Source organism: Cebidichthys violaceus, unplaced genomic scaffold (genome assembly GCF_023349555.1).
Source record: "Cebidichthys violaceus isolate CVI_PGR_0920_01 unplaced genomic scaffold, fCebVio1.0.p SCAF_41, whole genome shotgun sequence".
NCBI classification, from domain to species: domain Eukaryota; kingdom Metazoa; phylum Chordata; class Actinopteri; order Perciformes; family Stichaeidae; genus Cebidichthys; species Cebidichthys violaceus.
In genome coordinates, this window is record NW_027176606.1 from 1860202 (window position 1) to 1872885 (window position 12684).

General features: G+C 35.6%; 1 protein-coding gene across 2 annotated transcripts; it reads left to right on the forward strand.

Moving 5' to 3' along the window:
• Positions 1 to 294: 294 nt before the first annotated feature.
• sb:cb1081 (sterile alpha motif domain-containing protein 9-like) lies at positions 295 to 6067 on the forward strand. 2 transcript variants are annotated; one of them, XM_068728374.1, is made up of 4 exons: positions 295 to 489; positions 1636 to 4383; positions 4622 to 4687; positions 4840 to 6067. In XM_068728374.1, the coding sequence occupies exons 2-4, from the start codon at positions 1659 to 1661 to the stop codon at positions 5112 to 5114; spliced, it is 3066 nt and encodes a 1021-aa protein (XP_068584475.1). In that variant the 5' UTR covers positions 295 to 489; positions 1636 to 1658; the 3' UTR covers positions 5115 to 6067. The 2 variants fall into 2 exon arrangements, with proteins under 2 accessions (XP_068584475.1, XP_068584477.1); XM_068728376.1 differs by having other exon boundaries at positions 4625 to 4687.
• The last annotated feature ends 6617 nt before the right edge of the window (positions 6068 to 12684 follow it).

Sequence of the window (12684 nt, forward strand, 5' to 3'; positions counted from 1 at the left end):
TTTTTTAACTTTTCATTTCCTAAGTAACTTCCCTGTAGTGATGACGTTGCTTTGATTATGAGAGATAATGATTAACTGTCCTCTGCTTGTTATAGATCAAATAACCTCACCCCTCCCTTTACTGGAAATCCTTGTAGGTATTTCCAATAAAACGATACTCACAGCAAATCACGACAATAGCACAGCAATACCAAAAGACATCTTAATTCCCCCATTTGTCATCCACAAGGCATTTCATTCATTCAACTTTTTTTAATTGCCTTGTTTTCAAGAAGGACGCAAATGAAACCTTGAATGACCAAACTGCAAACAGTTCGATCACAACATAAAAAAGTATAACTTTATTTGGCATTCACAGATTCACATGTCTCTCTGTAATCACACCCACTGTGGGTGTGTCATGCGGTATATAATGCGTGCGTACCTCTATCACCCTTCAGTAGTTATCGTAGTAGCTGTTCACAGGACTTCTGCATCATTTGGAAACAGGTAAGAACAATTTTAATACTGCCAAACATGGTGAAGTTTCAATTTGTCTAAAAAGATGAGTTGCTGTTGTTGTCACGGGGTGTGGTGGCACAGAGCAGGGAGCGCGAGAGTGTGAGACAGACCTGGGCATTGTACGGCCCGCGGGCCATATCCGGCCCGTTAGGCTGTCGCCGACCGGCCCGCGGGACGTCAATTGGAAATTAGGAATAAAACATAAATAACTGTACATCATGCACGGCATACGGGTGCATTGCTTTTATTTTGAAGGGGACTGCTGCTGTTTTTTTTTTTTTTTATCGCAATGTAAGAACGTTAGTGGATGTGTGCGAGCAGCGGCGTCACTGCAATAATAGCAGTATCGGCATCCGGAACCGGGCCGGTGTATTTGGGCCCGATTCTGGGGCCGTAATTCATCCCGAGTCTTTTTTTTTTGTGCAAAGTAACTAGTTACTAAAGCTGCCAGATGCGGGGGAGTAAAAAGTACAATATTTCCCTCTGAGGTGTAGTGGAGTGGAAGTATAAAGTTGGATAAAATAGAAATACTCAAGTAAAGCACATTTAATTTGTACATAAGTATACGCAAATATACTTAATTACATTCCACCCACTGATCCTAATTTTTACTCTTACCACTCACAGCTTATCAAAAGCAATTTACTGCTTTTTATAGACAATAATATTGAGCAGGATTGAACTCTGTATGTGTGTGTGTATGTATATATATATATATATATATATATATATATATATATATATATATATATGAATGTAAGACGCCATGCACAGTAGTCAGAAAGGTTACCATTGTTTTCCTTAATGTGGCTACTTTTTTATTTTTACTATTTTAATTACTATTACATCATATATCAAATATTGTTGTACTCTCTCTCTCTCTCTCTCTCTCTCTCTCTCTATATATATATATATATATATATATATATATATATATATATATATATATATATATATATATATACTGTATACACCACGTGTGTGTGTTGTAATAATTTGGGTTGCATTATGATATAAACTCATAATATACAAAGGTTCCGAATTAAATTATGTGTTCTACCATTAGCTCAATAGCACATTCCAAGATAACATACTTTTCTTTTCTTTTTTTTTCTTTTTTTTACATTCATTAAGGTACAAGAAACTGAAAGTCTGAGATGGCAGGTGGACCAGCCTTGTCCACTGCCAAAAGTGGAAAATTAGAACTCAAGCATTCCCTCTCACTGTTGGATGTCCTCTATGCAAATCAGTTCGAAGGAGAGTCTTTCCCTCCAGAACTTCTTCGTCAGACAGAGGAAAACCTTTACAGAGGGGCCCCACCCACATGGTTAAACTTTCACATCAGTGAACAGAGAGAGTCAGATAACACTGAAACTCCCTTCATCAAACGAGATGGATACGACACACTTGTCGATACAATTCACCAAAGGAGAAGATTCCCAGGAATATCAACTGTTCAACTGTTCCACCAGCCAGGATGTGGGGGAACCACGCTGGCCATGAAGGTGTTGTGGGACTTGAGGAAAACCTTCAGGAGCGCTGTTTTAACGGGCTCAACCTCAGACATCACAAAGGTTGCAGAGGAGGTGGTCCAGCTTTTCACAGCAGGCAGTCGACGCAACCACAACACTGTGCTGCTGTTGGTGAATGATGAGCAGATTATGGAAAAACTGCAAGACAGCATTAAGATGACAATTGCTGAGCAGAAGATATGCGTCCCCAGCCATATGCCTGTGGTTATTTTACTCAACTGTGTAAGAAAGGATGCGGTTCAACAGAGTGACCATATCGTCCTACAAAAAGTACTTTCTGCAGAAGAGAAGCACAAATTTGATGAGAAAAAGAAAGAACTGAGCATAAGGTACAGTGATCAACACAAACAATTCCACGGCTTTAACATAATGCAAACTAATTTCTCTCAGGCTTACATCCAAGAGGCATGTTCTGTGTTCCAAACCACCAAAAGAGCCAATAGACCACAGAAGACCCAGCTTGCTGCCTTCTTATCCCTGCTCAATGCCTATGTGCCAGGCTCATTTCTCCTGGAGTCCCAGTGCATGGACTTCTTCAAACATGACGACTACAGCCACGGAGACATTTCACTGGAGGACAGGATGGAGCCCTTTAGCCATCTCATCGTCACATTCCAACAAGATAAAAGATCAGAAAAAAAAGTCTGCATGGCTCACCCTATGATAGCACAGCAATGTACTGAATTGATGGCTATATCCGGTGTGACCAGAAGTGACACAACAAGAAACTTGTTGAATTGTTTGTGCACAGATGAGCCCCCTCCGTTTTTGGTTGGTTTCATCAAAGACATGCTAACCAAAAGAGGAACAAAACCAAAAGAAGAGGATCCAATCAATGGAACAGAGGTAGTAGAAAGGTATTCTAGGCTCATTCTAGATATTCAAAAGATTGAGAGCAGAAAACAGAGTGTGTCAGTTCTAAAGGTGGCGTCAAATTTGTTTCATCAAAATCCATTTTTTCCACAAGCACTTGCTCGTTTTTATTACACAGAACTAAAATACTACAATCAGGCTGAAATGTGGGCAAAGAGAGCAAAGCTAAGAGATCCTCAGAATTCATTTGTTTCTGATACACTGGGCCAGGTCTATAAGAACCATTTGAAGAACAAAGAGCGTCCTGCCAAACCAAGGGAAATTTTGCAACTGGCATCAAAGGCCATTGAAGCTTTCAAAGATGAAGAAAGACTTGCTGAAAATGAACATGGGACGGAGATGAGAGGAGATGGCAATACCAAAGTCTCGCATATTTTTAACATCAGAGGGCAGTTTGGTTATGTGGAGGTCTGCAACCTTGTGTATGACCTACTTGTCAGTCAGAACGATACTTGGAGAGAAGTTCTTACAAAGAATGTGTCCTTGAGCTCAGTCCTGGAATCACTTGGAGACAACAAACTCTTCAGATTTAACGATCTGTTAAACAGCCTCAGAGATGAGATTGAGAGAAAATGTGCATTCTTCGATAAATATCTGACTTATTCAAAGCCTGAAAGGAAAGATGATCCCGCGTACATTTCCGAAGACACCTCAAAGTGCTACAGGAATTTTGTCGGAAACTCCCCGTCCAGAGATTTCCAACAAAAAGGCGCCGATCTCATCCAGAAGCTCAAACAAAACCTAGCGGACACCTCAGCTGGAGTGCTCTCATGTCTTGACAGAGAATGCACTGAATCGGACCTTCAAGAAATAACTATATGGTGGGAAGAACTCTTTCTTCAGAAAGAATCCGTCACAGCTCTGGTCAACTACATCCTCGCTCACATCATGTTAAGAAATATGGGAGCAATGTTTCCTGCTGATTGCACACATTTAGCTGCATTCAAACAGAAAATGCCTCTGATCCCCAATGATTCACCTGAGCTCCACATGTTAGCCCTGCTCCTCTCCTGGCCTACAGGCAGTGAAGCCAAATGTGTCCTTGACCTCAATGAATTAATTCGGCGTATGCGCCGATCTTATGAAGTTGCATATAGGATGCACTTTCGATCGAGGTGCCTCCGTCCCTTGTTTTTCATTGGGAATGGTGAAGACCTGAACAGAATTGTTCACAGAAAGGTCCTCGAAAATTTGTTTCTAGAGCAAAATGAGGAAACACAACAAGATTGGAGCAACAACTGGAGCAAAGAGAAGATTTTCCAAGATCCCGAGGTCCAAGCACGCCTTGTCAAAGTTGATGGGGAGGTACGAAACTACAGAGTCTATGCAACTATTGGTGACGTAGTGATCGAGGTGGATGCAAACCACCAAAACAGCCTCTGGAGACAACGGCAAGTTTCCTTTTACCTCGGATTTACCATCAGAGGTCCTGTAGCGTTTGCCATCCAGACAAAACCTGCAGCCAAGGATAAGAAGGGTAATATACCATAACTTAAGCATAATTAAACATCTTCCTGGCAGAATCTCTAAAAAAATTGTTTCAGGCTTTAGTAAAAATTTTTAGAGAATTGTTGCAGCTGAAAAATTTGACTATCAGAAAACGTTCAAAAAAGATTATCCAGAATAGCTGAGTCATTGTTTTTGGAGATAAATGTTGTTGTTTTTTTATTTCTGTATGCACCACTAATTAAATCTCATTCCATTATTCTGTGTAGCAGAAAAAACCTCAGGGATGGGTTGCTCGGAACCTGAGCAAATACAACCAGAAGATACCACAAGAGGTAAGTAATATGCATGAATTAAAATTTGGATTGAGAAATGATGAGAAGACTTCACATAGTGGTCTCGAAAATTATTGCTATGTTCTTCTTTTCTTTTTCTGCTCTTCTAGTATTCACTGTTTGCTTGCTTTGCTTTCATTTGCCTGCTTCAGGTCAGCATTTTGTGGATCGCCATCAGACACATCTGATTAACAGAGTGAGCGATACAGGAGCCATCCTGGAAAAACTCACGGATGGGGGATGGATCTTAGACGAGAACTATGAGGCTTTGATATCTTTAAACAACACGCAAGACCAGATGAGTGCCATTCTTCAGCGTTTGACTTCAGGTGGCAAAGACGCACTCTATGAAATCCTTAAAAGGATGAAAAGTATGAGGCCTCTCATCAATGAGCTTGAGGGATCTGAGCAAAGGAACGAAGTGTAAAAGTAAAAAAGAACTGCTGTAGCTATGGACAATAAGTGGGCATTTGACACAACGGTCACTGGACACAATGTTATCCATAAAATGTTTAGCATCCTTAAAGTACTGGTCAAACAGCAGAACACTTTTAGTTTAGATGAAAAGAGTAGCTTTGTTAAAGGAACGGTGTGTAGCATTTAGGGGGATCTATGGGAGAAATGGAATATAATATTAATAAGTATGTTTTCTAAAGTGTATAATCATTATCTATTTATGGATTTATGAAACATATGAAGCAACAACCAAAGAAAGATGTACTCTCAGTGGAAAATAGCGATATGGGTCAAGCAAACCCAATGTAAAGGATAGACATAGGTGCCTTTTTTATATTCTGTTGTTTAAATGTTGTTTAAATTGTCTATGACTGTTACAAAGCTTTTAAGAGTACATTTGTTTTCTTCATCTAGCCAGAAACTGGGCAGAGCTCCACCTACGGGGTCAAAAAAAAGTAAATTTGTAAGAATGTGGAGTATATAATAATGCATAACCGATAATCAGTCAATGTAACTAATTTTTTAACACATACCTTTTGTTTTCACTGCTTATATTTTATAATATCTACATACAATGTTAAATCACTGGGGGGAAAGATGGAAAGCCAGGTGAATGCAACTAACAGAGAACTGTATGGGGCTGTTGGTGACTAAGGCACCAGTATAATAGAATGAAGCTTGCATGGGAAAATGTAAGGGAGGGGATTGACCAAGAAACAAAACTTAGAGGCACTAGATAAGATACCATATTGAATAGGGAACAGAAACAGAAAGGTTTTGGGGGTATGTTCTCCCTGCATGCTCAGGAGCTTATTTAAACTTATTTAAAATTGTATGATTGTGTGTATTTTCTCAGTTTAAATCCAGTTGCTCAATGGACCAGCTTGATTTACATGTAATCTGTTTTAACTTGCAATAAACATATTGAACTCCACTTGACTTGTTTGAAGTGTTAACTTTAGAGTAATCAAGCAGTTCAGTGGGAAAGTTGAAGACAATAAAACATGTGTTGCTAAAAAGCTTGACTAAATGTTAGATTTGTATTATTAATGAAAATATTGAAGGCTAAATGGCTAAATGGTTAAACCAGAAGAATGTGACATTGATTTATCGAAAAAAGTAATTAAAAAGTCATAGTATAGCATGTCAAAAAAAGTCATATGATAGTATGTCGAAAAAAGTCATAGTATAGTATGTCGAATTAAGTCATTAAAAAGTCACAGTATAGCATGTCAAAAAAAGTCATAGTATAGTATGTCCTGGTTCTCTCTGGGTGGAACCTTGAGGTGGTCAGCTATCAACCTGAGGTGAAATAATATCGTAACTATGCACCATTTCCTCTAAAATCCCATCTGAAATTAGACAAATTGTCTCATGAATGTGATTTGAAGTTAGCTCATGCATGCGATTTTGAAGGGCTTTAATTTTAAAATGCTACATCAGAATGTCCTGGTTCTCTCTGAGTGATACCTCGAGGTGGTCTGCTATTAATCTAAACTATAACTATGCACCATTTCCTCTTAAGATGCACATTTTTTAAAAAGTTTTCTGTTATGTCAGTTATTCTTTAATCCAGCCCTTGTTTTACTTGAAATGAGAAGAACATTTATTTATGTATTTCTAGGTATTATTTATAATCCATCCAGTTCAATTTGAAAACTGAGAATTATAAACGTTAAAATATAATTGATGTGTACTTTCTTTATTTGATTTAACAGTTGTTGACTACACAAAGACATTACTACTACTAGACTTCTTGAATATTTATTTATAAAATTATTTAAAAATAAAAAAATATTTATGGCACTAAATAGCGCAAGTTAGATATTGTAATATTCCGGACCTTTGCACGAGGATATTTTCTCAATCTGGACCTTTTGGAATTTTAATTGAATACCCTTTGTATAGCATGTTGAAAAATGTGAAAAAAGTCATAGTAAAGAATGTCAAAAAAAGTGAAAAAAGTCATAGTATAGCATGTCGAAAAAATGGGAAAAAAGTAATAGTAAAGAATGTCAAAAAAGTGAAAAAAGTCATAGTATAGCATGTCGAAAAAAGCTGAAAAAAGTCATAGTATAACATGTCAAATTTTTTTTGTTTTTAAATCATAGTATAGCTTGTCAAAAAGCGATAAAAAAGTAATTATATATGTCAAAAAAAAGTCATAGTATAGCATGTCTAAAAGAATAGAAAAAAAGTCAGAGTATAGCATGTCGAAAAAATGGGAAAAACGGTCATAGTATAGCATGTCGAAAACAGTCATAGTATAGCCTGTTGAAAACAGTCATAGTATAGCCTGTTGAAAAAAGTGAAAGCGGTCATAGTATAGCATGTCAAAAACAGTCATAGTATATTATGTCAAAAACAGTCATAGTATAGCCTGTCAAAAACAGTCATAGTATACCCTGTCGAAAAAAGTGAAAAACGATCATAGTATATCATGTCGAAAAAAGTCAAAAAAAAGTCATAGTACATTATGTTGAAAACAGTCATAGTATAGCCTGTCGAAAACAGTCATAGTATAGCTTGTCAAAAAAAGTGAAAAACGGTCATAGTATAGCATGTCGAAAAAAAAAAAAAAATCGGTCATAGTTTAGCTTGTTGAAAAAATCAAAAAACGGTCATAGTATAGCATGTCGAAAAAAATCAAAAACAGTCAAAGTATATTATGTCGAAAACAGTCATAGGATAGCCTGTCGAAAACAGTCATAGTATAGCATGTCAAAAAAAGTGAAAAACGGTCATAGTATAGCATGTCAAAAAAATTGAAAAAAAGGTTCATTGCATGTCAAAAAAAGTCAAAAAACAATCATAGTATAGTATGTCGAAAAAATTCATAGTATAGCCTGTCGAAAACAGTCATAGTGTAGCCTGTCGAAAAAAGTCATAAACGGTCATAGTATAGCATGTCGAAAAAAGTGAAAAACGGTCATAGTATAGCATGTCGAAAAAATTGAAAAACGGTCATAGTATAAAAATGCGAAAAAAGTCAAAAAACAGCCATATTATATTATGTTGAAAACAGTAACAGTATAGCCTGTCGAAACAAGTGAAAAACGGTCATAGTATAGCTTGTCGAAAAAATAAAAAAACGGTCATAGTATAGCATGTAGAAAAAAGTTTAAAAAAAGTCAGCAGAGCATAAGCCTGGAATTGAACCAACGACCCTCTGATTGAAAGGCAGGCCTGCTCTCCACTTATCCACGGACACCATTTGAGAACCACTGGCATAGTGTATCTATAAAAAGTTATAGTATAGCATGTCAAAAACAGTAATAGTATAGTATTTTGAAAACAGTCATAGTATAGCCTGTCGAAAACAGTCATAGTAAAGCCTATCGAAAATAGTAAAAAACAGTCATGGTAAAGCCTGTCGAAAATAGTGAAAAACGGTCATAGTATAGCATGTCGAAAAAAGTCAAAAAACAGTTATAGTATATTATGTTGAAAACAGTAATAGTATAGCATGTCGTAAAAAGTCAAAAAACAGTCATAGTATATTATGTTGAAAACAGTCATAGTATAGCCTGTCGAAAACAGTCATAGTAAAGCCTATCGAAAATAGTAAAAAACAGTCATGGTAAAGCCTGTCGAAAATAGTGAAAAACGGTCATAGTATAGCATGTCGAAAAAAAGTCAATAAAAAGTTATAGTATATTATGTTGAAAACAGTCATAGTATCGCCTGTCGAACACAGTCATAGTATAGCCTGTCGAAAATAGTCAAAAACGGTCATAGTATAGCATGTCGAAAAAAGTCAAAAAACAGTTATAGTATATTATGTTGAAAACAGTCATAGTATAGCATGTCGTAAAAAGTCAAAAAACAGTCATAGTATATTATGTTGAAAACAGTCATAGTATAGCCTGTCGAAAACAATCATAGTATAGCCTGTCGAAAAAAGTGAAAAACGGTCATAGTATAGCATGTGGAAAAATCTGAAAAACGGTCATAATATAGCATGTCGAGAAAAGTCAAAAAACAGTCAAAGTATATTATGCTTAAAACAGTCATAGTATAGCCTGTCAAAAACAGTCATAGTAAAGCCTGTCGAAAATAGTGAAAAACGGTCATAGTATAGCATGTCAAAAAAAGTCAAAAAACAGTCATAGTATATTATGTTGAAAACAGTCATAGTATAGCCTGTCGAAAAAAGTGAAAAACGGTCATAGTATAGCATGTTGAAAAAAGTTTAAAAAAAAGTCAGCAGAGCATAAGCCTGGAACTGAACCAACGACCCTCTGATTGAAAGGCAGCCCTGCTCTCCACTTAACCACGGACACCATTTGTGAGCCACTGGCATAGTGTATCTATAAAAAGTTATAGTACAGCATGTCAAAAACAGTCATAGTATAGTATGTTGAAAACAGTCATAGTATAGCCTGTCGAAAACAGTCATAGTAAAGCCTATCAAAAATAGTGAAAAACGGTCATGGTAAAGCCTGTCGAAAATAGTGAAAAACGGTCATAGTATAGCATGTCGAGAAAAGTCAAAAAACAGTCATAGTATATTATGTTGAAAACAGTCATAGTATAGCTTGTCGAAAACAGTCATAGTAAAGCCTGTCGAAATAAGTGAAAAAAGGTCATAGTATAGCATGTCAAAAAAAGTAAAAAAACAGTCATAGTATATCATGTTGAAAACAGTCATAGTATAGCCTGTTGAAAACAGTCATAGTAAAGCCTGACGAAAAAAGTAAAAAACGGTCATAGTATAGCATGTCGAAAAAAGTCAAAAAAAAGTCATAGTATATTATGTTGAAAACAGTCATAGTATCGCCTGTCGAAAACAGTCATAGTATAGCCTGTCGAAAATAGTGAAAAACGGTCATAGTATAGCATGTCGAAAAAAGTCAAAAAACAGTCATAGTATATTATGTTGAAAACAGTCATGGTATATTATGTCGAAAACAGTCATAGTTTAGACTGTCGAAAACAGTCATTGTAAAGCCTGTCGAAAAAAGTAAAAAACGGTCATAGTATAGCATGTCGAAAAAATTGAAAAACGGTCATAGTATAGCATGTCGAAAAAAGTCAAAAAACAGTCATATTATATTATGTTGAAAACAGTCACAGTATAGCCTGTCGAAAAAAGTGAAAAAAGGTAATAGTATAGCATGTCGAAAAAATTGAAAAACGGTCATAGTATAGCATGTCGAAAAAAGTCAAAAAACTGTCATAGTATATTATGTTGAAAACTATCATAGTATAGCCTGTCGAAAACAGTCATAGTATAGCTTGTCAAAAAAAGTGAAAAACGGTCATAGTATAGCATGTCGAAAAAAAAATTAAAATCGGTCATAGTTTAGCTTGTTGAAAAAATCAAAAAAAGGTTGTAGTGTAATATGTCGAAAAAATTCATAGTATAGCCTGTCGAAAAAAGTCATAGTATAGCTTGTCGAAAAAAGTGAAAAACGGTCATAGTATAGCATGTCGAAAAAATCAAAAAACGGTCATAGTATAGCATGTCGAAAAAATAAAAAAACGGTCATAGTATAGCATGTCGAAAAAAGTCAAAAAACAGTCATAGTATATTATGTCGAAAACAGTCATAGTGTAGCCTGTCGAAAAAAGTGAAAAACGGTCATAGTATAGCAGGTCAAAAAAAGTAAAAAAAAAAACAGTATATTATGTTGAAAACAGTCATACTATAGCCTGTCGAAAACAGTCATAGTGTAGCCTGTCAAAAAAAGTGAAAAACGGTGATAGGATAGCATGTCGGAAAAAGTCAAAAAACGGTCATATTATATTATGTTGAAAGCAGTCACAGAATAGCCTGTTGAAAACAGTCATAGTGTAGCCTGTCGAAAAAAGTCATAAACGGTCATAGTATAGCATGTCGAAAAAATTGAAAAACGGTAATAGTATATAATGTCGAAAACAGTCATAGTATAGCCTATCGAAAACAGTCATAGTTTAGCCTGTCGAAAAAAGTGAAAAACGGTCATAGTGTAGCCTGTCGAAAAAAGTGAAAAACGGTCATAGTATAGCATGTCGAAAAAATTGAAAAACGGTCATAGTATAAAAATGCGAAAAAAGTCAAAAAACAGCCATATTATATTATGTTGAAAACAGTAACAGTATAGCCTGTCGAAAAAAGTGAAAAACGGCCATAGTATAGCTTGTCGAAAAAATTGAAAAACGGTCATAGTATAGCATGTAGAAAAAAGTTTAAAAAAAGTCAGCAGAGCATAAGCCTGGAATTGAACCAACGACCCTCTGATTGAAAGGCAGGCCTGCTCTCCACTTATCCACGGACACCATTTGAGAACCACTGGCATAGTGTATCTATAAAAAGTTATAGTATAGCATGTCAAAAACAGTAATAGTATAGTATTTTGAAAACAGTCATAGTATAGCCTGTCGAAAACAGTCATAGTAAAGCCTATCGAAAATAGTAAAAAACAGTCATGGTAAAGCCTGTCGAAAATAGTGAAAAACGGTCATAGTATAGCATGTCGAAAAAAGTCAAAAAACAGTTATAGTATATTATGTTGAAAACAGTAACAGTATAGCATGTCGTAAAAAGTCAAAAAACAGTCATAGTATATTATGTTGAAAACAGTCATAGTATAGCCTGTCAAAAACAGTCATAGTAAAGCCTATCGAAAATAGTAAAAAACAGTCATGGTAAAGCCTGTCGAAAATAGTGAAAAACGGTCATAGTATAGCATGTCGAAAAAAAGTCAAAAAAAAGTTATAGTATATTATGTTGAAAACAGTCATAGTATCGCCTGTCGAAAACAGTCATAGTATAGCCTGTCGAAAATAGTCAAAAACGGTCATAGTATAGCATGTCGAAAAAAGTCAAAAAACAGTTATAGTATATTATGTTGAAAACAGTCATAGTATAGCATGTCGTAAAAAGTCAAAAAACAGTCATAGTATATTATGTTGAAAACAGTCATAGTATAGCCTGTCGAAAACAATCATAGTATAGCCTGTCGAAAAAATTGAAAAACGGTCATAATATAGCATGTCGAGAAAAGTCAAAAAACAGTCAAAGTATATTATGCTTAAAACAGTCATAGTATAGCCTGTCAAAAACAGTCATAGTAAAGCCTGTCGAAAATAGTGAAAAACGGTCATAGTATAGCATGTCAAAAAAAATCAAAAAACAGTCATAGTATATTATGTTGAAAACAGTCATAGTATAGCCTGTCGAAAAAAGTGAAAAACGGTCATAGTATAGCATGTTGAAAAAAGTTTAAAAAAAATTCAGTAGAGCATAAGCCTGGAACTGAACCAACGACCCTCTGATTGAAAGCCAGCCCTGCTCTCCACTTATCCACGGACACCATTTGAGAACCATTGGCATAGTGTATCTATAAAAAGTTATAGTATAGCATGTCAAAAACAGTAATAGTATAGTATTTTGAAAACAGTCATAGTATAGCCTGTCGAAAACAGTCATAGTAAAGCCTATCGAAAATAGTAAAAAACAGTCATGGTAAAGCCTGTCGAAAATAGTGAAAAACGGTCATAGTATAGCATGTCGAAAAAAGTCAAAAAACAGTTATAGTATATTATGTTGAAAACAG